Source organism: Stegastes partitus, unplaced genomic scaffold (genome assembly GCF_000690725.1).
Source record: "Stegastes partitus isolate 25-593 unplaced genomic scaffold, Stegastes_partitus-1.0.2 Scaffold94, whole genome shotgun sequence".
Classification (NCBI taxonomy): Eukaryota; Metazoa; Chordata; class Actinopteri; family Pomacentridae; genus Stegastes; species Stegastes partitus.
In genome coordinates, this window is record NW_007577825.1 from 211,570 (window position 1) to 235,559 (window position 23,990).

The 23,990-nt window shown below is 38.6% G+C and overlaps 1 protein-coding gene across 3 annotated transcripts; it reads left to right on the plus strand.

Annotated features, from left to right (window-relative positions):
* The first annotated feature begins 5,289 nt into the window (after nucleotides 1-5,289).
* Nucleotides 5,290-23,598, plus strand: snap23.1 (synaptosome associated protein 23.1). 3 transcript variants are annotated; one of them, XM_008277287.1, is made up of 8 exons: nucleotides 5,290-5,401; nucleotides 10,889-11,003; nucleotides 16,889-16,930; nucleotides 17,398-17,446; nucleotides 18,386-18,503; nucleotides 20,241-20,414; nucleotides 20,587-20,731; nucleotides 21,253-23,598. In XM_008277287.1, the coding sequence occupies exons 2-8, from the start codon at nucleotides 10,947-10,949 to the stop codon at nucleotides 21,313-21,315; spliced, it is 648 nt and encodes a 215-aa protein (XP_008275509.1). In that variant the 5' UTR covers nucleotides 5,290-5,401; nucleotides 10,889-10,946; the 3' UTR covers nucleotides 21,316-23,598. The 3 variants fall into 3 exon arrangements, with proteins under 3 accessions (XP_008275509.1, XP_008275508.1, XP_008275507.1); XM_008277286.1 differs by lacking the exon at nucleotides 5,290-5,401 and adding an exon at nucleotides 5,444-5,600; XM_008277285.1 differs by lacking the exon at nucleotides 5,290-5,401 and adding an exon at nucleotides 6,269-6,282.
* Nucleotides 23,599-23,990: the final 392 nt, after the last annotated feature.

A 23,990-nucleotide genomic window follows, 5' to 3' on the forward strand; every position in this document is an offset into this window, starting at 1 on the left:
GTTGCTACGTCCATCTTTTATACAGTCTATGTTCCCATCTACTTGTATTTACCATAAGTTGAAATATTTAAATAATAAGGGTAAATGTTGAAATTTGAAAAAGACAAAAGCTGGTGTATTGATAAAAATGCAACAAATGGAAGAAGCATGCAACCTCAACATCATCTTAAAGTTCACTGTAAAGACAAGCAACTGCAGAAGAAAAAAGTGCAAAAAAAAGATATGTGGGCTACAAGAAACAGTTTTATAATTGATCCAAAAAATTAATAGTTAGTGCACGAAATGTAACAAATGGATGTCACATTTCGTTTGCTTGAGGTTTGACAGGTGCTCCTTAATTATGGCATCTCATTTTGCTCTCTTCTCCTGAAACGATTTTATGGTTCCCACCTGTCAACAGTTGTTTATTTCAATAGACCAAGCACATAATATTTGCACAACAGTTCATTTGCTGCTTCTTCTTTTTGTTTCGTTTAGACAGTCTTGAAATTCTGTTCAAATTCGTAGCTACATTTGAATGGAAACTTGGCATATGAGTTGTGTTCATTTCCACCTACAGGTGTTCTAAACTTCTGATATAATTTAAATAACAGAGAGTCAACACACTCATATGAACCACCACTTCACAAAAAAGCAAATATTTGAGAAGAAGGAACAAGAACTAGCACCGTAATTTCCGGACTATTGAGAGCACCTGAATACAAGCCGCACCCACTAACTTTAAATAGAAAACAAATTTTGTACATATACAGGCCGCACTTGTCTATAAGCCACAGGTGTCCACATTATAACATGAGATATTTACAAAGAAAGATGTCATACAGAAATATTTTTTAAACTTTTAATTAAATACGTACCAGTAACATACACAAATACGTACCATAAATGCTTTTTTTCTAAACAGTGCCTGTAACACGGCTGGTTAAGAAAATCAAAAATACAGTAGCCTACCAGGAAAAGTCATTGATCGCTATCTTCATCTTCCTCCTGCGCACGAAAACCAAAAGTCATCTTCTTCAGTGTCGGAATTGAACAGCCTCAGGATTGTTTCGTCACACACTTCCTCAGTCTCTCTTCCGTTGTCGCTCTCAATGTCGCTTACGTCTCGAGGCAAATTCGTAAAAATCCATTAATTAGTCACATCATCAATGTTCAAAGTGTGTAGAAAAAAAGTAACGGCTGATAGTCCGGAAATTACGGTACAAATTTGTGTTGTAGAACCCATTATTAGTGTTGCCTTGTAACAGTTTGAACCTGGACTCTACTCAACTGCACATATAGTTTGTTAAAATGAGCTCCATTAAGCTAAGCTAAAATGCTACTTATCTATAAATAAAGAGCATTTTAGAGATACATTAATCAGCTCCAACATTAAAACCACTGACGGGTGCAGTGAAAAACGTTGATCGTCTTGCTCCAATGCAATGTTCTGCCGGGAAACCTTAGGTCTTGGTATTAATGTGGATGTCACTTTAATATGTTATGCTTACATTAGTACTGCTGCAGTCCAAACATACACATGGCAGCAGCTTCCCCCAGAAAAACAATATGCCCTGTTCCACCACAAAAACTGCTCGAGGAACACGACAAAGAGCTCAAAGCCTTGACCGGCCTCCAAACTCACCAGATGTCTGCAGGACGTTCCAAAACCCACCCAAAAGCCCAAAGATCCAAGGACTAAAGGATCAGCTGCCAACGTCCTAATGCCAGACACCACAGGACACCCCCAAAAAGACCTGTGTCCATGCTTGTGCCAGAGCAGATTTTATGGTGGTTTTATTGTGGTTTTTTTGTTTTGGTTTATAATGTGTGGCCTTCTGGTGAGAGAGAACGCCCTCGGGAACCTACGCAAAGCACACATGTTTGAAATATGTCCATCAAAATCATCCATCCATGAGCAAAACATGGAACAATTACAAGCTCATTTAACCTTACAAGCTAAATATTTTAAAAAGTGAATTCCCTGTCCTCTTTAAGCTCGGTAGGTTTTCACCAGATCAGAATATAAATAGACAGACAGACAATAGACATGTTTCCCCGTTGGGGTTTGTAAGGGCCAGTGCTTGCTTGAAACATTTATCAGCTCTGTTTTAAAAGCGTTATTTGAAACCACTGACACTGTCACTTTTGGCAGCGTGATGCAAAAAGAATATCAGAAACGTTGTTTTTGGAGGAAAACTGAGGTGCATGAATAATAGATGAGCCTCGGCTTGACATGTTTGGCCCTCCTGTGCAAAGTGGGCTAATGGCTATCAATGTCTCTGGTTTCCTTCAAATTGCTTCATATGAGAGCTCAATTCAAAAGGAGGAAGCGGAGATTCCAGTGAAAAGGAGACGAGGGGAATGAAATTATCTCTGAATATTGAGACGCACGCTTGGTCAGCCAATTCTTTGTCCTGACAAGTATCAGGTACCAGCGGAATTAGCCTAATGTAAAATTAAGCCCGATCAAGCAAGGCCTCGAAACATTCCCATGTCTAAATCCTTGCGAGAGCAAAGATGGATGTGTGATACAGCTGGAACGGAGCCAGAAATTAACAGATGTGCTCCTTGAATTCATGAGAAACCAGTGATGTGGGCTGTGACACACATGCTCATACATGCACTATTATACCCCCTTGTATTCTCTTCCAGATCTAATTAATCACTTGATTATTTAAGCCGTTTTCATTGGCTGGCGTGCACATGGGACAATAATTGGCAAGAATAAATTTGGCCTATATGATGTTGGTTTTGGCAACAACCAAAAAGCAAAGCCAGGAAATGCAGATGGCGACCCTTCTCCGTTCTTTCCCTCCTTCTTCCAGTCCCTTCATCTCCTCTTCTGCTGCCTTCTTGCTCTCTCTCTCTCTCAGACACATGATTAGACTATAGGCTAAGCTATTCTCCTCTACTTTTGTCTCCTCAAATTCAACTAACTGGCATGATTTAGGAATTATGGAATTAGGGCAGCACTCTCGTCTCTATTAATGAGGAACGGTATGATGAAAGAGCTTGATCCTGAACGTGCCATCTGTACTCACTATTACACATTCAATCCCTACTTTCTATTCTTTCTGTTCTCCACATCCTCCGTCGAACGCACACACATTACACCTTAACTTGTAATTACAGAGGAAATACTAATTCTTAGCTCTTCAAGCGCTGCTGGATGTGGCGTGAAATGGTGAAATTGCACAGCAGCAAAGTTAACTATGAACCGCACACCCCTGCATAGACACGCACGCACAAACACACTCGCTGCAATCCAGATGGGCCGTGTGTTATTGCTGAATAATACATGCTATGTAGACTCTATAAAAGATACATGGGGCAGAGAGAGAGCTAGGCATCATTCAGGAGCTATGGGCAGTTTGGTGAGGGCAGCTTTGGAGCACCCCTTGTGCAAATTTTGGAATTTCCAGCTTTGCAGTTATTTTAGCTGTAGGTGACCCAACTGGGGGGGGGGGAAATTTAGCTGCAGATAGAGTGGAGAGAAGAAAAAAAAACAAAAACACTTGCCTTTTTAGACATTGTCAGCTGATATGTTGGCTGGCACTCAGCCCAGTGTCTTTGCAGTCACCTTGAGAGAGGCTTTTTGTGGTTTAAAAACCATAAAAACTTGAGGGAAACTGCACAGCAGACTCAATGCTAGAGGCTCAGATTTCAGAGCATCTCTCAGAAAACAATATGAAAAATATCCAGCCGTTCTTTCTTCATGTAAAATACCCAGAGGAGTGGGGGAGGAGGGCGCGGGGGTGGGGGGAGGTCCGGGTTAAGGGTAAATGCTGCACTCATGTGGGGAAAATGAGCAGCGCCTCTTTTCTCTCTCTCTCTGGAGTCATATGACAGGACATGCGCACCGTCATGTGCTGCGTTCAAGTACTCTCTGAAAGCTCCTTCAGCTGTGAAGTGCACATTGGAAAACGTGATCAAACCAAATCGATCAATACAAAGCAAAAAAGCAAAAAAATAAACTACACTGAGCTGATCTTGAAGTGGAGCCAAACAAGGTAATACTGTGCTGGGTTGTTCCATCAAATGTATCTTGTCTAAAGTGCCTTTAATTGTTTTTTTTATTTAAAATTTTAATCAGCAACAGTAAACACTTACGTTCCCACGTTCTGATGAATTTTTATGCACCCATTTGTGACCTTTTTTTTTTTATTATTATTTAAATAATGATGAAACTGTCTCTATTTATCTAAAAGGACATTTCTGCCACCAGGCGACAATTCAAAATATAATGTCATATCATGCACTAAGGCTTTATGGTGTTCCCTGTCCCTTTCAAATAACTATTTTCTTCAACTTTTCTCATTTATGAGTAAGTAATTGGAGCCTGGCTCCCCAAATTATTCATTACACTGAAATTGTCACAGAATTCAATTTAAGATTCTTTTGATTACTTTTAATTCTCCACATGGTCTGGCTCAGAAAGCTTTAAAAACTCAACGGTGCTGAAAGGTTTGTTTGTAAACCGTGTTATCCCTTTTCTGATGTTTTGCTCTTGCTCTTTTCAATGTTTCATTATCTTTACTATTATTTTACATTATTGACATATTTATATCTTTGTTGTTGCTTGCTTCATATATTATTTTTTGTAAAGGAGCCTGTAATTGCAATTTTGAAAGGTGCTATAAACCTGAAGTTTAGTATTATTACTATGAAAGAGAGTAAAAAGCACAAGACGTAACACTATACTATACTATACTATACTATGCTATAATGTAATGTATCATACAACACTACTATACTATAATAAATATTCTATACTATACTATACTATACTATAATGTAATGTGTCATACAACACTACTATACTAAATATTCTATACTATACTATAATGTACTATACTGCACTACTATACTATAATAAATATACTGTCCTATACCAGACTAGACCATGCTATGCTATGCTATGCTATGCAATATTATGCCATACTATATTTAATGTGCTTTATCATGCCTCTAAATTATACTTAAGTACACTCAACAATTTGAGTAAATGAAATTGAGTGTTTTCTACCACTGCAGAGGAGATACAGGGACCAAAAAAGCAAGTTTGTATTAAAATCCATTACTAATCATTAAGTTTAATGCTATAGCGCTCCAAATTCAGTCCAAAGCTCTTTTACATATACATCATGGTGATTTTTTTGATTATGTATTTTTTTAAAATCATATTTATTTTTTTATTTTGCTAGAGCAACGCGTTCGTGCGCTTTTCAAAACGTCTAAAACGCGTGTATTCAATGAGTTGCGGGATTTCCGACGGCACTTAAAGGCACCAACCGACACACTTTCAGACAGACGGCGGAACTAGTGAAGGAATCCAGGAGTTCCCAGAGCCAAGTTCACATACCGTCAAGAAGGAGGAGTTGCGAGGACATTTTTTTTTAAAAACAAGGAAGGTTTACCTGTAAGTATTGACTCACTTGATAAATATCTGTCTACCTTTGTCACCCGTCAGAGTTGTTTGAGCGGCAGCGTTGGGTAGTTGTCAGGAAAGCGGAACTGGCTAACTAGCTAGCTAGCAGCAGCACTTTAGTGAACGAGTTGCCCTCCGGATCTCAACACGTTTACGAGACTCTGAACGCAACGGCAACTTTTCAGACAATGTAAGAGAACTTTAATCTGCTTTGAGGCACTGTTTGAAACTGTTATGTTGCTCTTTTGAACTCTTTAAGTGAGTTTTAAAGTGCTGTTTTGGGACTTTCTTACACCCACGGTGGTGTGCGGGGTGTGGGGACTCTTTGATGCTTTTGGTTCATGTTTCTGAGTCAGCCTAACGTCACCTGTTGTCACATGGTTGTTCGGAACTTTACTGGACTCTTCTGCCTATTAGATAATCGCGATCAGGTGTTTGGATGCCTATTTATATGTAACCAAGAAAATGATTAACCATGTGTCGTATTTCCTCTCCCCTGTCTTCAGCTGTAGTGAAAGCTCTTCAAAATACAAGGTCGTAGTTTAGGGTTTCTCTGCAGCATGATGTCATTGGTGTTTGTTTTCTGCACACAGGCCAGTGTTATCAGCCAAACAGTCATTTTACGCTCCACTCTACGCCCAAATAAATGTGCTGAAAACAGGCTGTAAGGGGGAAAAACTGTGTATGTTTGAGCGTATAGAAGATCAAGAAGAAGGATCTGAACTGAGCTTGAATAGGAAAAGGTGTCATCTTGTGCTGCAGTCAGATCTGGTGGAACAGGTTTGGGTAGAAGAACAAGAAATGTTTCCCTGTAGGAGTTGTTGTGTTCGGCACTTGCTGTTGGTGCTGTGAAGGAAGTGCAACATGAATGGGTATGTCCTTAAGGCTTGTTCAATTATTCCTCTTGTGCCTGTGAACAGAGCTGCAACGATTAGTCGATTAGCTGTCAGCGATTAAATTAATTCATTGTGATAATTGCTTAATTGATTTCTAAGAAAAAGTGTACAATTTTGTATTTTAGCTTCGTAAATTTGAGCATCCTTTGGTTTCTTTACTTCTCTGTGAGACTAAACTGAATTTCTTTTGGTTGTGGGCAAAACAGGAAATTTGAGGGCGTCCTCTGGGGCTTTAGAAAACACTGGTCAGCATTGTATGTGTAGATTCTTAGTCATGCGGTTCAGTGTAGTTGTAAGTACTTCAATAGAAGGCAACTGTACTTCTCTTTTCGTTTCTAGAAAACATCTCGCCTCTCATCCGAGAAGCTTCGTCAGCTTTAAATCGAAGAACGGAAGTCCATTTGGCTTCCACTGAGACTTTTTTTGCCATTTTCTGACATGTTTATAGATCAAACGACTAATCGATTCATTGATAAAATAATCCATAGATCATAAGGAGCAGCCTATCTGTGGACTCGCGTTGTCTGGTGTCACATATTTGTGTTGTTGTGGAGTGAGAATAGAGCTCAGTTAGGTTAAATTTCACAAAGGACCAAATATAGCCTCAAAATCTAGCATCTAGAAAATCTAGTACCAACGTGTGGCTTAATCTAACCTCCTCACCACAATGACACAAGGGTAAATCAATATTTGGCTACGCTGAGGTCTGTTTTACTGGCACATGTAACTGATATTTCAGTGTTGACATGTTCATCTGCTTTCATTGTGGCTTTCAAAGGGCTGTAACATGTGTGAATGAGTCTACTTTTAGGGTTATAGTTGTAAAACTTGCATCAGTAACTTGCCAAGTCCAATAATCGGTTAGAGAAAGCAGTCAAGCCTGTGTGAACCAAGTGCACTCTTGTCCAAAAAAAAAAAAAAAAGGAAAAAATGCAGAGTCAACAACATCAAATCCTCTGAGCTGTCTGCCAAGTATCCATTTTCCTCGTCTTTTTTTTTTCCTCCAGGATGTTGAGTTGCTGCAGGTTTGAAAGGGAACTTGAAGTTCAGGGGTTATTTGCAAAACAGGAACATGTTACTTGAACTTTAAAGGAAAAGGAGATGACGGGAGAGGGGGAAAAAGCCGAAAAGAGAATGAGGCAGTGCTTCCTGAATGTTGGTGTATAAAAACTCTGGAGCTGGAATAAAAACAGAGCGTTGTGTTTATGGTTCTGTGCCCTTGACAGTGCAGTCTGTCTGTATCACAGAAAACAAACTTAATTCTTTGCTTATGATGAGCTTGATCTCATTTTACCTTGTGAGCCGGAGCGTTTCCGAGGCGGCCGTTACAACACTCATTTTGCTGTATTTTGTGATGCTGGACTGCATGAAGGTCGCTTGATGCACACATTTTGCTTAGAAGGGATTTGTGTCGGCTAAACTGTTTATGGAAGGTCAGAATTGTGACTGCAGCACACATCTCCGAATGATTTGCATTAGAGCAACACAACGAAACCACACTTATTACTCAAGCTTTTATACTTAAGCTTCTATATTGAGAAACAGCCCAGAGTATTTGATCATTTACAGCAACATATGTCCTGTTAATCAGAGCTAACAAACCTAAGAATTTGATTGTACCCTGCTTTCATACACTGTGCTCTGTCTGAACTTTAGTGAGTTAATCTTTAGAAAAAAAACAAATTGAGAGCAGAGAAAAAATGTTAATTTTCACAACAAGTGGCCCTCAGTGGCCGGCCATCACCAACTGTTCCTGCTGCTGTTCACAGCTTCTCGGTGACGCATCCTCACGCCCGCCCTGCTGTTCTGCATATTGTGCAAGATCATGAAATCTGAATGTTGATCTGAATGCACAGCCCACACCGAGCTGTCTGACGTGGCCTCAGTGCGTCCTGATGTGATCATCCGTGGCAGATAATCACATGTAGGAGTAGTTGTACCAAAACGGTTTTGTCTTTGACATTGACCTGAAGCGATGATTTTGTAGTGATTGAGTTACTCACACTGGGACTCGGCAAGCCTTTAACACTGAGGAGCCAAAGGTGGGCTTAATTTCCATTTTAATGCACTGTAGCTGTTTTATTATTTTTTTAATAGATGACAACAGCATGTAGATAAATTTTTCACCACGTTTTTAGTCAATTAATCATGTCTCTTCTAAGACAGTCCCTATATGTAGTCCACAAATATCCTTGTAGATATTTAGCCTTATAGTTCATCTTATTAGATTTCATGATAAATTCTCATATCATATTATTATTACTTATTTTATGTGATTATTCAGTTTTTCAGACATATTGAAGCCGCTCACATTGACCCATTTTTCCTGATAGGCTGTTTTCCAGTCCTGTTGTATGTGTGTCCTGTTTCGCCTGCCGGAGGGGAATAACTGGAAGAGGTGGTGGGTGGGGTGGAAAAGACAATAAGTGGAGCCATCCACTGTTTACATTACTGAGTTTAAATAGTCAAATAAGGTCATAAATGTGCGTCACTTAAATGAAATGCTTCCCTTTTAAAACCAGGAAAGTCAAACCTGATAAAATCAAGATGTAACTCTTTAGTCTCCAAAATGTCTCTGAATGTTCTTAAGACTTTTAAAAACCCTCCGTTGTTAGCAATTCTTTGTCCCAAGTTGCTTTTTATACCGTCACCACCCATATCCTTTATTGTTTTATTGTATTTAAGCATTTCTGAAACCACATTTTAGCTTCGCATTTTATTGATCTGCTATTGTAGCTCTAATCATTTTAATTAAAGTTTAAGTATTGTAAAAAATCCTCGGCAGTGTTATATTCCTGCCGGTTGCCAGCATCCACTCTCGTGACTCTGCTTTCCCTATCGCAGCCTCCATATCTCTGTTCCCTCATTGTTAGCCTACATGATTCTACTCACCACGCTGCAGCTAAGCTTTGCACACTTTATGAGCGAGCCTGCTGTATGTGTTCAGACTCCTAAAACTCCTTCAGGGGCAGGAAAAAAAAAACCTGATTTGTTTAAGTTTTGCATCTTCTTTTTCCCTTCTCCATATGAGTGACATGCACACACCAAACATTGATTTGCTTGTGCGCTTAAATGCTTTATCTCTGATCGTTTTCTCCACATTTACAATGAAGTGCTCTATAGCGCTGAGCTCTGATTTGTGTTGTGACATGAGACGTTAGAACTTAATGAACCTTAACTTACAGCTTCCCACAACCTTTATAAACCTATAAAGCTGTAATTCTAAGTTCTGCCTTGTGTCTCCACTGTTACAAACTGAAAAGCTGACACCAGATAAACTTAATGTTCATTCACTGTTTGGTGCTGTGTGTGGAGTGCAGTTCAGTTAAGATGCAAACATAAATATTGATTTAAGTTTAAGAATTTTATCAGCTTCGTCAGTCATTTTATAGTCACTTATCAGTATGAAAAACCAAAAATCTGAGGTGCCTACTTGCTTATTTAGTCTAATCAGCAGGAAGGGAAACAGTTTATCTCAACTTAAGACAGTGAAAAGCAAAGAAAACCTCACCTGTTTAGGAGCTGTAGCCAAGGTGTTTAATACTCTTATTTGGTAAGTCTCTTAAACTTAAGATTAACTTATCCAGGCTGTCTATTGGCAGATATTGTCTTACAGCAGATGTGTTTGTTGCAGAGTACATGTTAGCCCATATGTACCAGGGAGTCCAGAATACATGCTGAAAGTGCATTTTAAGTCATTTTGAAATGGCATTTTGATTGCATAATTTGTCCAGCGGAAACAACTGGCAAAGTTTGTCAGCTGCTAAATATCGGACCCATTACACATAATATTCTCTGTCCTTAAACGACTGAATTCAAGGGTTCCTTACCAAAATGTTTATGTGGAAAAACAAATACTGGTTGTATGATTTATTTATCGTACTCGTATCATTATGGGTGTCAGTCTTGAAAAGTCATTTGAGATATAAAAATTGTTCTAAGTAAGTTTTCTGTTGCTCAAATAGTTAGTTGTGATGGTGTCACTTATTGCGTCTGATTTCCTTCGAATGGTACAGCATGCATGTAAGCAGCCGATTAATTGTGAAATACAGTTTTACCGCTGCTGTTACATTTTAAAGTTCTCTGTAAACGCCATCCTCGTCCAGTGTCCTATGATCAATATTACAGAAAGTGATCCAGAACCAAAATTTGAGTGGCCGTTCTTCATCTTTCCACCAAGTTTTATTAAGCTTGGCTACACAGTTTCAGTGTAATCCAGTGTACAGACCAGCAAATGGTACAGAAATACACCTCCACCATGATGAGGAATGACCCAATTTCCCTAAATGTCGATGCAGCACAAACCAGTTGTTTGTCCACATGAACTGGGGGATGTTTAACGCAGGTGACGGACTGTCACGGCAGTGATCTGTAACTTCTCAAATGGATTGTTTCCTCTGAAAGTCTATCTGTTGCTACATTTCCTCTCCAGAAAGCTTCACTTCACTCTTTAACCGGCATTGTTTCCCATTCTGTGCTTGCTCTTATATAGTCATAGAGAGCAATTTTAATATTTATAGTTTCATTGATGGCCTGTGATGCGGTGCTGCTTAGTGACTTTTTGACCTCTGTCCGCCTTCAGGCCGCAGAATATTGAGCTCGGTGCCACGGGAGGAGCCTCCAAACAGGACAGCAGCAACATGGAAGACATGAGCGTGGAACAGATGACAATGAGGGCCAACCAAGTGACTGATGAGGTACTGAGTCACACAAACAATGCGCACATACACCCACAGTGCCTTTCTCTTTTCCATTCTGTCATTGTGAATTTCTCTCTGACCAAGTAGGAAACTTCCTTAAAGTAAAATCGACCCAAAACAAGCAGAAGTTTTAGTGTTTGGAACATACTGAGCATAGAAATTGAGAGCAGGGAAGTAGCTAATGCTGCAGAAGTGGTTTTGAGAAGTTTCTACAGATATTTTATCGCTGTTTTCTGAGTGTATTTTGGGCACTAGTTGGTGTATATCAAATCAGTTATTACATCGAGTCACTTGAGTAATCTAATAAAGTTTCTGACATTTACTGGAATTGATCATGTGAGACATTGCAGTCTCCAGGCATAGAGCACTCACCTTTTTTTAAGAAAACCATCAATAACAAAATGTATTGTAGGTTGAAGACGCTAACGTATATCAGACATCTTGTGGCAGGGGATGTGCATTTAATGCCGAAAAGAAAGAGATTTTCAATGAAGTGTCACTTTAATCCACTACAGAAATACACACTAATCTTCTACTAACAAGCTGTCACAACAGTTCTTTTGTCTCAGATGCAACACCAGTTGTTTAAATTGAAATTACTTCAAACCAATAAGGAAGAACTGAGAACATGCTGTGAAATGAAAGTAGTTTTGGTGTATATGCATAAGTACTTGATGTAGGAGGACACGGATAACCTCCCTCTTTCTAAATGTTAAAACAATCCACTAACCAGCACCTGTGAAGTTCCCTAATTGGCACATCTCAGTTGTTGAATCTTAAAAAAAAACAAAACAGAAGTGAGGCTAAAAGTTAATTGCTTGGATGTAGATTCATGGCAAAAATACAGATCGTCTCATTTAACTATTATGAAAAAAAGCAAGTTAAAGTTTCGTATACCAAATGTCCAAAATACAAAAATGTAAATGTCTAACATTTTAAAAGTCACCACAGTGCAAATTATCAAATATAATCTCAGCACAGTAGTCATATTAAATCATTTCATTTTGCCGTCCCTACCATAATTAAGCATTGCCATTATAAAATAATGAATTTAAATGTAACCATGTTGACAACGGCAACTTTTGGCACAACAGAAAGTCAGTCAGAGAAAAAATAATCTGGGATTTGCTGTATTGTAGCGCCGAAAGGCCACGGAGGGGGTAATGAGAGTCCTTGCATTCAGAGTTTATTATTAAGCCGGGCATTAATAGGAAGTGTGTGAGGCTTTACGCCTAATTTAGTCTGATAGCTCCCTTACCCCTCCGTGGTTTTGACAGTTTGAATGTTGTCAGCTATATCTAAGTGTTTTATTATCAGGGAGATAATTGTTTAATCAGCACTCCAGGGCATCATAAGATCAGCCATCTGATTCAAATGGAGGCAAATTAACTTACTCTAGCTGGGCTTGTAGCGGCACACTTCACCTTCATGTAATTCTGACTGTACTAATTGTCTGGAGTTTTTCCCCTCCATCTCTTTTTTTTCTCTCCATTTCTGTTTTTAATTCTCTCTGTGTGTTTTCTGACTTAACCGACAATTTTCCTTGTATTTCTTTCTTCCTTCTACTGCTGCCTGGTTGACTTAGGAGATCGTAGAAAGGACAGGGCATGGGAGGGTCCTTCTGCTAATACTACCTACTACTCTGGCTTTGGGTAACCACTCATACCTGAAACACTGTCCTGTCATGGCTGGCAATGTATCCGGACAGCATCAGAATTTTTTTATAAAAAAGATTGTCTTTTAGAAGTCAAACATGAGCTGTCTTTTCCAATTTCAAGGCTATTTATAAAAGTAAAAACAAGACTTCAAAACTTTCTCATCAGAATTCTTTAAATCCATATTTTGTGTGATACTTTCCAGTAATCCTGGTATATTGCAGCCAATTAATATCCATAATGCCTGTATGCTTTTTTTTTTTTTTTTTGACGGAATAATTTGAGTTTTATGTTAGAAAGCTTTCCATGTAGCTCGTTGGAACCTGCATGTACCTCACCTAACTGCACTCCCATTTAAGCCATCCCAAACACGCGATAAAAATATCTCACAATTGTCTGTATCTCAAAGAATTGTCACAGCACACCAATCTGGAAGGTTTGGCGAAGACCGCGATTTCAGGCTTAATTAGCCAGGTTCAAGGATTTTAGGAGACATAATGTAATGTTTATCCACCCAAGTGATGTTCTGGCTAAGCCAACAGAAACCTGGCTGAGATCGACACATCCCTCTCGCCAATTCCGTGTTTGTCTGTTTCTCAACTCGCTGATTAATGTATTCGGAGCAAACATAACACAGAGAGAATGAGGAATCTGGTCCTCACTCTCTCTTGTTAACAGTTCATTAGTGACGGTAACAATGGAGTCGTGCCCTGAGTCGCTTCCTTGCTTCACTCCTTTTGCATGCACTCCTCTCTGCAGCGTTTGCTATTTATAGAGACACATAAGGCGTTACTCACCTGAACTGACTGCATTCCAGTTTGTCGTCAACACTTTGTCTCTGTGCGCACATTTGAGTTTTTGTTTGTCGTGCTTTGGACTGCTGGCTTTTGTGCAAACTTTACTCATCTCACCAGATCAAGGACAGTTAAGAAAGGAGCTTTTGAGTATGGAGTGTGTGGAAAAAGTGACCTTATGCCAATTAAATACGGTTAATTTCTGAGCATGCCTTAAATTGCTGAAAGCATTGATTATGTTCAAAAATGTCACCCTAGAAACATTCAAGTTCTCATAAGACAGAAAAAAAGCAAATCCTCACACTCGACAGGCTGAAAATCGATCTTAAAAATATTTGGCATTTTTTTCCCTTGAAAATTATCATCTTACAGACTATCAGAAGAATATTTAGACAATCGATTTTATGTTACTGCTAATAAATTATTCATTTTAGCCTCGATGCTGTAGCTTTTTTCCTCAGAATGTAAAGGAGCTGTTGGTGAAACTGCTTTAGGATGGAAAACTACTTTTAAAGAAAGCATTAAATTGTTGCTCTCTCTGAACTGGAAGTGATGTTGTAAAATCACAGCGAGACGGTTCTGATTAGTATGCAGCATTTATATACTGTAGAGAATTAACATGTATGAATTTGGGCCATGTTGAATTAAAACGTTTTAGTGTACGGCATTGCTTGTGGCTGTGTTTGCTGTGTCAGTTAGGTTTTTATTATTATAGTAGACGGGATGCTTGGATTCAAAAATCTCATTTGCAAACCAGATAATTGAGTAGTGATGTGTTTATTTTTTTATTTTTTTGGAAGCTTAAATGTAGAAATGCAGCGTATAGTCAGATCCATAAGTATGAGACACAATTTTTTGTACATTTTTCCCCTGTACTTTAGCACAAAGGATTTGATAAAAGCAATCAACATGTGATTGAAGTGCTGACTTTGAGCTTTAATTCAGGGGGGTTAACAAAAATATGGCCATTTTTTTTAACATAGTCTCTCTATTTTCACAGCCTTAAAAATAAGCAGACAATTCACTGATAAGCAGTTTCATGGCGAGCTGTTTTCTGTGTCCTTTTTAATTTGCCACAAACTAATGAGACAAGATTTTGGAGTTAATTCTTAGTGTTGAATTTGGTTGCTCTTCATGTACATTCCAAAGAGATGTTGGTGGAGGTGAGGCAGAAAAATAGAAACAGATTGGTCAGAGTGGCAACAACAATAAAATGTCTGGAAAACCACAAACGACAACCAAAGTAGATGATCGTAGAATTCTTCCCTTGGTGTACAAAAACTTGTTTACAGCATTTAGCTAAGTTGAGATGTTTCCTGTGAAGAAGGTCTGCAATCAGAAATGGTGCCTTCATAAATGTAAATACAGAGAATTCCCCTTCAGATCTAAATGACTGGTGACACTTAAGAAGGAAAGGAATCATGATCCGAATCGGGAGGTGGCAGTTTTATGGCAAGGACATTCAGGCTGTCAGTGGAACTTGGTGTCTGATGTTTATTGATGATGTGACAGCCGGTGTTAGCAGCAGGATAAACTCTAAAGTGAACAGAACTGTACTTTATGCACAGATTCTGTCAAATACTGCAAAACTAATAAAGGCGCTTCACAGTAAAGATCCATAATAACCCATAACGTACTGTGAAAGGAACCCAAGAGCTTGTTCAGATAGAAAGAATTGAATGTTTTTAAATGGCCAAGCCAGGCACCTGATCTCAACCCAACTGAGCTGCTTTTCTCTTATTGAAAACAAATCTGAAGGCATCAAGAGCGTGGAGTAGGCGGCGGCAAAGGCCTGGCACAGCTCGTCAAGAAAGGAAACTCAGCATGTTTTCATGTCTGTGGGTTCCAGACTTCAGGCAGACATTGACTGCAAAGGCTTAGTATTAAAAATAATTCCTGTACTTTCAATAATGTCAGTTTGTGGCTGTGAAAATAGACAGACTATGTAAAAACATGGTTGTAACACCTTAATGTTTCATGCCGTGTTTTTGTTAAATTTCACTACATTTCTTTTTGATTGCTTAATTTCAAATCCATTGTTATAGTGTGCTGTTGAAAGAACTGCATCACTGTCAAGATGCTTGTGAATCAGACTGTCACTTAATTTCTTAATTAACAGTTTGGCCTATGAAATGCAAGACGACGGGTCAAACTGGTCTTTGAGGAATAATGATGGCATATTTTACGATCACATTAGCTTGTTTTTCTGACGAACAATCCGAAGCTAAAGCAAATATTTCTGTAACTAGCACATATTTAAATGCCGTGAGTTAAAAAAAACATTAAATTAATTATCCAAACGGTTGCAGATTAAGGTTTCGTCAAACGAGTAATGAGAAAAGTGACTGTACTTGAGAAGTCATTGTCTATCTTTATTTTATATACCTCTCTTTATATATCTATATGATGATGTTTTAGGGATTACTAGTGGGTAAGACCCTAATTAATACAATACAAAGTCATCAGTAATATAAATATTTCCTGGGGTTTTTTTGTCCTGCATGATAGGAAGCATTTCATTGTTTTCTGATATTTCATAATTTGAAATAATCAGCAGAACAGAGAATTGTTGTTTAAAATAACCTTTAAGTCCAGAAAAACTCATGTAACCGAGATCATAATTTTATAACTAAGCCCAGATCAGATACTGTCAGTAATCACAGTGTACATTTTGTGTTGCTGTATTGTCGAGTTAAACATGTCAGGCAGGATGCAGGGAAACGAAATCACACAATTTGCGTTTCTACCTTAAAGCCTTACACCCCCGTAGATCTGTGTTCTTAGATTTGTTGGCATCTGCTTTAATATATTTCTGAATATTAACAGTGTGGCTTCCTGCATGCTTTTCTTATCACGTGCATCTTTCCAATTTCCTTGTCTGTCTTATCTTGTTCTTTCTCTTACTGTCTTTTAATTCCCTTCTGTTGTCTGCCTGTGTCTTAAGGCCACATTCACAGTAATCAGCTGGTTTGTTTGAATTAACTGGTCCATCAGTTTCCACTGTGAGCAATCTGAGCTTGGTAAGCTACTGGGAAAAGGTTTCTACAAACAACAGGGAATATAAACTATGACAGAGGAGAGAAATCCTTCCTTTCGCTTCAGTCATGTGATTAGAATCTGTAATCTCCTATTGGAATTCAAGTTACCAAAGTGCTGTCCTAAAACTAAATGTGTGCGTCCATTTTCATTTTATTTGCAAGATTTTGTGAAGTTGCATTTGGGAGATTTAGAAACTAATCAAGCCAAACGTAAAAATGCATCAACCCTGCTGGCTAAAGAGAGATCTGAGGTGTGACTGCACTCCCAATCAGTTTCTGTCTCTGTTTAAGTCTTCTTCACAGGCTCTCTGTGCAGACTGCTTTTAGCTAATAACCTTCTTCACTTCTCGTTATTCTCTAAACGCCTTCTGTCTTTTGTTTTTTTTCTTCCACAGTCACTGGAAAGCACACGGAGGATGCTACAGATGGCACAGGAGGTGAGACTTTGACAATTTTGCCGTCGCTGACAGAAAATATTCTGTTCAGTGAAGCCTTGGTTTAATGGCCAGAGTGCGTGTCCGAAAACTTCCAATTAACGAATGACGATTTCAATAAAATTATGTCCGAGCTTGCAGTTTTGTAAGTAGTCTTTGATTGCTTGAACTCAGAACAGAGAATGTTTTAAATAAATGGCACTGACATACAAAATTGAAAAGGCTTTGTTCTCCTTTTAAACAGCACATTAGGGCTGAAAAACAGAATTTTTTGACAATAAGGTCACTGCATTGTAAGAAAAAGGTTGTTTCAGTTATTGTTACACTTCATCTTTCAAGTTTTGAACAAAACCAGTATCCTAATTCATTTGGAAATGGATCCAAACCTAATTATTTCTATCTCTTTCAGTACATAAATTCATCTGTACTCTTGTGTTCTGAATTTGGATAATGTTTTTTTGTGTTTTCAGAGCAAAGAGACTGGCGTTAACACCATGGTGATGCTGGACCAGCAAGGAGGTACACACGTATTATAAATAGTTTTTCAAATCTCATGTGTTATTGTTGCTTTATTTGTTTTTTTGTTTGTGGTATTCTTAAGACTGTCCCAAATGCTAAGGGTGAAGTTTAGCGAATGGCTCTTTTCTGAAGTTTTTCAGTCTTTTCAAAAGGAAGATTTGACTGGAGCTAAAAAATCAGCCAGATGTCATCGTCCTAGAATACAGATTTTTAACCTTTCTTGCCTCTCTAAGAACTTTTTATGATGATTTAGGGAGACAGAATCCCTCAAGGATTTTATTTTTTTTCTTCAGTTAAGTCATGATCGTACAGGGAATATCTGAAGGGTATTTCTGCAAGAGACAAACTCCGAGGACAAATACGTTCAAAGATGTTTGAGAATGTTAAGTAGTTTCTAAAATTGAGTTGAATTAGTTTGTGCTGCAGGCCATTAATAACAGTGCAGCGTAAAAACAAAATGTAAGAGTTGCTAATGACGTTGTGTTTCAGCATCACAGACACAGAAAATTATACTCGTGGTGGCACTTAAACTGAGACGCATCAGTTTTGGCCCAAATGATCATAGAATATATTTGAAAAAGTTATACACATGTACTGGTGCCATTAATTTTTTATTGCTTTTAAGTTGTTGTGTAAGTTCTGTCCAAGGCATGTGCTCCCTGTTTAAAAATGTGCATTCCTAATTATTTGCTACACTACCTACCGTATGTTCTTTTTGTTAACTACATCCCAATTTTTTTTTGATGCTGCAATGACCCAGTTATTGACCCAATTTAAGAATCCCAATGGGATCATTAAGTGTAATTTAATCCGTTTCTAAAAATGAATAGATAAAGGTGATAAACAAAACAGAATTAACAATAAGACCCGTTTCTTGGCGTATAAAACTGTATAACGAGCCGAGTCTGACATGGTGTGCTGTGCCTGTGTGGGTTTTAGAGCAGCTGAGGCGTGTGGAGGAGGGCATGGATCAGATCAACCAGGACATGAGAACGGCCGAGAAAAATCTGACTGACCTCTCCAAGTGCTGCGGCCTCTGCGTCTGCCCCTGTGATAGGTACGCTGTGCTCTCAGAACCGCTGCAGGCTCCAAACCAGAATTTTTGGATGCGTAAAAGCAATTTATTGCCAGTCAGGAGATGATATTCATGTTTAACTTTTGTGTGCTGTGCCAGCATGCCGAGTTGTTTGTAAAGCAGGGATGTGACTGGTTTTGCTGTCGAGCTTCACAACGATGCAAAGAAGCTGTAAAAAAAAACATTTTGATAATTCAATATGTTTTTGTGCCGGAACACGGTTTCAAAGCAGAATGAGTTGCTTTCAATTCTTGTTCCAGTAGTACAAATCTGATTCCTTTCCCCCGTTGGCAATATTAACTGACGAGGCGGACACTTCTGCAGTTGGTGTTGCCATAAAACTTTAAAGCTCAGTACAGGAAGAACATTTGTGTTGTGAAATATTGGGTTCTTTTTGATGTAAATTTAAAAAAAAATAAATAAAAAAACCCAATGCAAAACCAAAAAGAAGAAAAAGGCACACTGGTTTAAGTTGAGACAACCCTCATGGAGCATTTTAGATTGAAATTCTCTTATACTGTTTCAGAAACCAATAAACTAATAATGGCAGATAACGTGATGCATTTGCCATTTTTAAAATGTAACAGGCCAGTAACGTAATAAAAGTCCTGAACCGATAGCCTAACAACCTTTGGCCAATGACATAATAACTTATTATGTTATTGGCCAAAAGATATTACGTTATCGGTTCAGGACTTTTATTATATTATTGGCCAGTTATTACGTTATTGGCTTATTACATTTTAAAAAGTGCAAATTTATTATGTTATCAGCTCTTATTACATCATTGGCTTCTGTTAATAACAATACTATGCTGCTCTGCTTTGTGCACAACTACAACAACAGAACTTTTTCAATTCCTTATTGCCCTTATTTCTAGCTCTACGTGGCTCCTTATCCACTGCATGAGCAGCCAACTCTCATGGGTATCGTGGTTATAGCCACCTACCGTAAAGCTGAAATCATTACAACTGGCCAAAGCGTAAGCCTGTATGTTTGTAGCTTTGTCCAAGATGGTCTTGGATTACTGTATAGAGTAGTATGGAGGATATCATGCAAAGACGAATTCAAAATGGGAGTACAGGACTGCAAAAAAAACACTAGCTTTGGCCCAGTGGCCCTTCCCCCTTAGTAGCTCTGCTGTCACGAGGTTGAGCATCACTCTGGTCAGCCAGGGGGATTTCACACAAACACAGCTGCATGGCTGCAAAAGCCACGTATGAGGCAGAAGGGGGAAAAATTATTGTCAAATATGTATTTTATGATGAAAAGATTGCTGATTCAATTTTGAGGATTGCCAATTGCTTATGAGCCGTTAGGAAATGTGTCGCCGTTCCCACCAAGTTCTTATCACGACGGCTGCACTTATCTGCGCTGAGCACTCTCGAAGCTCTCTGTCAGGCCACATCGTTATGCAGAGTCATTTTGTCTGAACACTGAGATCATACTTGGTTCTAAATGTGCAAAAAATCTTCCCAAAATGCTTTCACTTTGGAGAAGAAGATTCTTTGACTATGAAGCGATAAGGTAGGGAATCTTTTCAACTTCATTGATATTAATGACCATCTGTGATCGTAGTGATAGCTGACGTTTGTTCTCGTAAACCGGTCGTGAATGCTTTTGTTTCAAGCTCCATCTACTAACATTTATTTATTTTATTTTATTTTTTAAACATCTCTGGATTTCCTCATTTGTTCTGACGTTCTGTTTTTCCTCCAGGGTGACTTCAATCGAGCATGACTCAAAATACAAGCGTACCTGGGGTCTTGGAGGAGGCGAAGGCGACGTCGACGCCAGTGGCGCAAAAGTAGTCTCAAGCCAGCCCGCAGGCGTCCGCAACGGCCAGGCTGCCCAGGCAAACGCCTCGGCCCAATCAGGCCCGTACATCAAGAGGTGTGGTCACGGCTGTTTTTGGAATCTTGAGAATTTTACCGTAGCGTTCATAAAAACCATGATAGTCATTCAGAAAGGAATTATTGTCTCCAGTTATCCTAGTCCATGTGAGATATTGCGACAGTGCATAAATAAAATGAACTTAAAATAAAACGTTTCATCTGTGGTACAGGATAACAAATGATGCACGTGAGGATGAAATGGAGGAGAATCTGGATGCAGTCGGCAGCATCATCAGCAACCTGAGAGGTATGGCTTTGGACATGGGCAATGAGATCGACTCGCAGAACAAACAGATCGACCGCATCACTGACAAGGTGAGACATTTCTGACTCGTCCAGTGTTGGACAAGTTGTCCTTTTTAATGTGCATTGTTATTAGTTTTGTTTCTGTCTGGTTTTCAGAAGTTTAGATCCTGCATTGTTGACATACGTGTTTAGTCGGTGATGATGTTGTTTTTACTCCTGTCTTTGTGGACACATTGCTGCATGTTAATCCAATCCAGTTATATTTATAAAGCACTTTAAAACTCCAAGACAGACCAAAGTGCTGTACAAAGAGGAATATAAAAGAACACATAGCCGAAACACAACTAACAAATAGAACAGATAAAAGTAATAGGAACAGCACAAGTGAACCCACCTGCATACTCGTTAAACTGCATGAAACCATTCACAGAACTGTGTGCAGATAAAATAGGGGCCGTCACATACAAAACAAAACTTGACGTAGCACCTTTTAATGTTTGTTAAATGCTACAGTAATTTGCTGTATGAATAAATGTTGTATAACTGTCCCTTTTTCACTTTTTTTTTTTTTTTGTTCTTCTTTGTTTCAGGCGGACATGAACAAAGTGCGCATTGATGAAGCGAACCAGAGAGCCAACAAGCTCCTCAAATAGACGAGGAATTCTGCTTCTGCCAGTTTTATCTATCAACCTTGAGCCTCCTTCGCTACACACATGCACACACACACTATATCCTTGCGGGCATGCACATACACACACACACACACTTTGACAAAATGAAAATAAAATTCTATCAGGAAGCCGTTCTGCCAGTAATGTGCCTGCCTTGACTACACTGAGATGTAGATGGAGTACACAAACATTTACATGTTTTTTTAAAAATTGTCCGCCACCTTTGACACACATGGTTATGCTGGACTGTGAGAAGCAGTGTGGGTATCAGAAACTGCTCCGTAGAGGAAGTGACTGACTCCATATTACTGCTGTTTTTATACCAAATACGCACCAGGCCTGTTGCATCTTGTCATACGACATTCAAAGGGAGGGAAGTAGCACAGATCATCTGCTCTTTGTACTTGTTTTTCTTCCTCTGATTTGCCTTTCTCTTAAAGTCATGAACTATGAACTCTTGGTGTGTGTGGGTGTGTGTGTGTGGGTCTCTGGTATGTATGGATGAGGTCACTGATCCATACTCGTAAAGCTTCGTTGTTGATACGTGTATTACTGAAAATCCGAAAAATCGACCTTGTCCTCAAACACATCTTACTAAAATCCTTCAAAGGTCATCGTGTCATTAACTTTATTGTATCTTGTGTAATATTTTGAGATTATGTGCTTATTTAATTATGCATTTAGCAGAAATGGCTTGTGAATAAAGTTGTCTGGTTTTTTTTTTAAACACTTTGTTCCCATGTCATTTTTGCTATTTCTGATGTAAAAGCTAATTTAAAAAAAAAAAAAAAAAAATGCTTTGGAGAGAGTCATGGCAGATCTGTTTATGCTGGAATTCAAAGCACCAATCCCCCTGAATGAAAGCTATTTTAATGTTAAATTTTAAAACATTTCTGACTGATTGGAAGACAAGGTTGTGCTTGACAGAGGGCGCTGACCTGGTGTTAGAAACATAACAGCAATCGTTTGTCCTTCAGATGTGAAGGAACATCTGTGAGGCTCATGAGGAATGTTTATTGTAACGGCCTCTGAAGCATCTATTTAACTAATGACACTGAATACGGGAAACTAACGGCGGTAGATCAACAGCTGTACATCACACTTAGTGTTCCTTGAGGTTATTCGTTCTGACCGCAGTGTTGCTGTAAATACTGAGACATACTGTAGCTGTTTATTAATTGCCTATAGCCATCCTGTTAATCTAATTTCATTCTTCGTTCCTCGTTACCTCCTGGTTAATAGAGATTTATAGCTCCCGAGAGGAGACTTAACAGCCAATGCAGAGCTTCCTACACAAGGTAATATGCGGAAAATTGATTTCCTCAAGTTTGATAATTGTCTGTAAACATATGAAAACAAATGTCCCGTCCTGAAATACAAATGAACATTGTCTAATTCTGAATAATTTCTCAGCAGTTATGTGCTGATTTAGCATCGCTGGGTCATTGTCATTATGGCATATGCAGCAGTTTTTTTTTTTGTTTTTTTTTTTTTTGTGAAAAATGAAACTGATTGCAGGGACCTTGGTAATGCCTCGTCGATGATCTGTGGTTGTGTTGTAACAGCCGTTGCATCGCAGAAGGCTCCTCTCGCATCTGTTCTGCAAATAGTCAAGTTTTCAGCTACAGTAAAATGATAACATCTGATGATGGAAAGCGTAATTTGAATTTGTTTTTTTTGTTTTTTTTCCGAGATTTGGCCAGGCTGAGAAATTATTGCTGGCAGCAAGATGCACAAGTATACATGTAAATGAAAGTTGTTAAAGGGGGTAAGTGTGGAAGCAGAATACGTTCTGGCAGGTTTTGTTAAGGTCTCGCTGAGGAAAATTGGCTAACGATAAAGTAATGCAGTGTACTGAAAATATCTCTGGTATCTGCGTCTTCTGGCTTATTTGTTTTGAAGAGAAATGATAATTTGTATGCTCTGCTGCAGGCACATACCTATTGAGTTTGCAAAGATTGAAATGAACTGTTATTCAGGGCTTTGTATTGCTATAAGTGATCAACCTCAGCCTGTTACTTATGAGCTGAGATCTAATTAGCCTAAAGCTTGCCTTACTGTCTCGAGGCTGTTTGTTCATTGTTTTGCCAACAGCCACTGGAATGTAAATACAACACTTTTGTCTATTTTGAATATGTTCATATGCAGCTCGTCTTATCTGAAATTAGCTCGTTTGACGGATGACTGTTGAAAGTGAAAATGCCTTTTGTTTCATGCCTGCCTTTGTTCAATTGTTTGCACTCAATAAATCTCCTCTGAAATTCATTTTAATGCACCTTTTTTGATGTATTAATCATTACGAGGGGGGTAAAAAAATAAAAATAAAAAATCAACACGAGGTTCAATAAAACAGTCTGTAAATAAACCCAACCTGTATACTTTCAGGAGTTTAAAATTAAACTTTATTCTCTCAAAATGTATTCCATGTTTTTTGTTGTTGTTGTTGTTGTTGGATATTTTACATAGCTAGAGAGTACAAAATGCAGATTTAAAAACCACTGAACAGAAAAAAGGCAGGTAGGGAAGAAGTGGAGGAATAAACAGAAGTGGATGAAGGTGACAGAGCAGAAGTGTCACAATCTGGAGATATAGTGACCAAAACAAAAAAAACAAGACTGAATACATGTGATGCAAGTTTGTCAAACCATTTCGAGGTG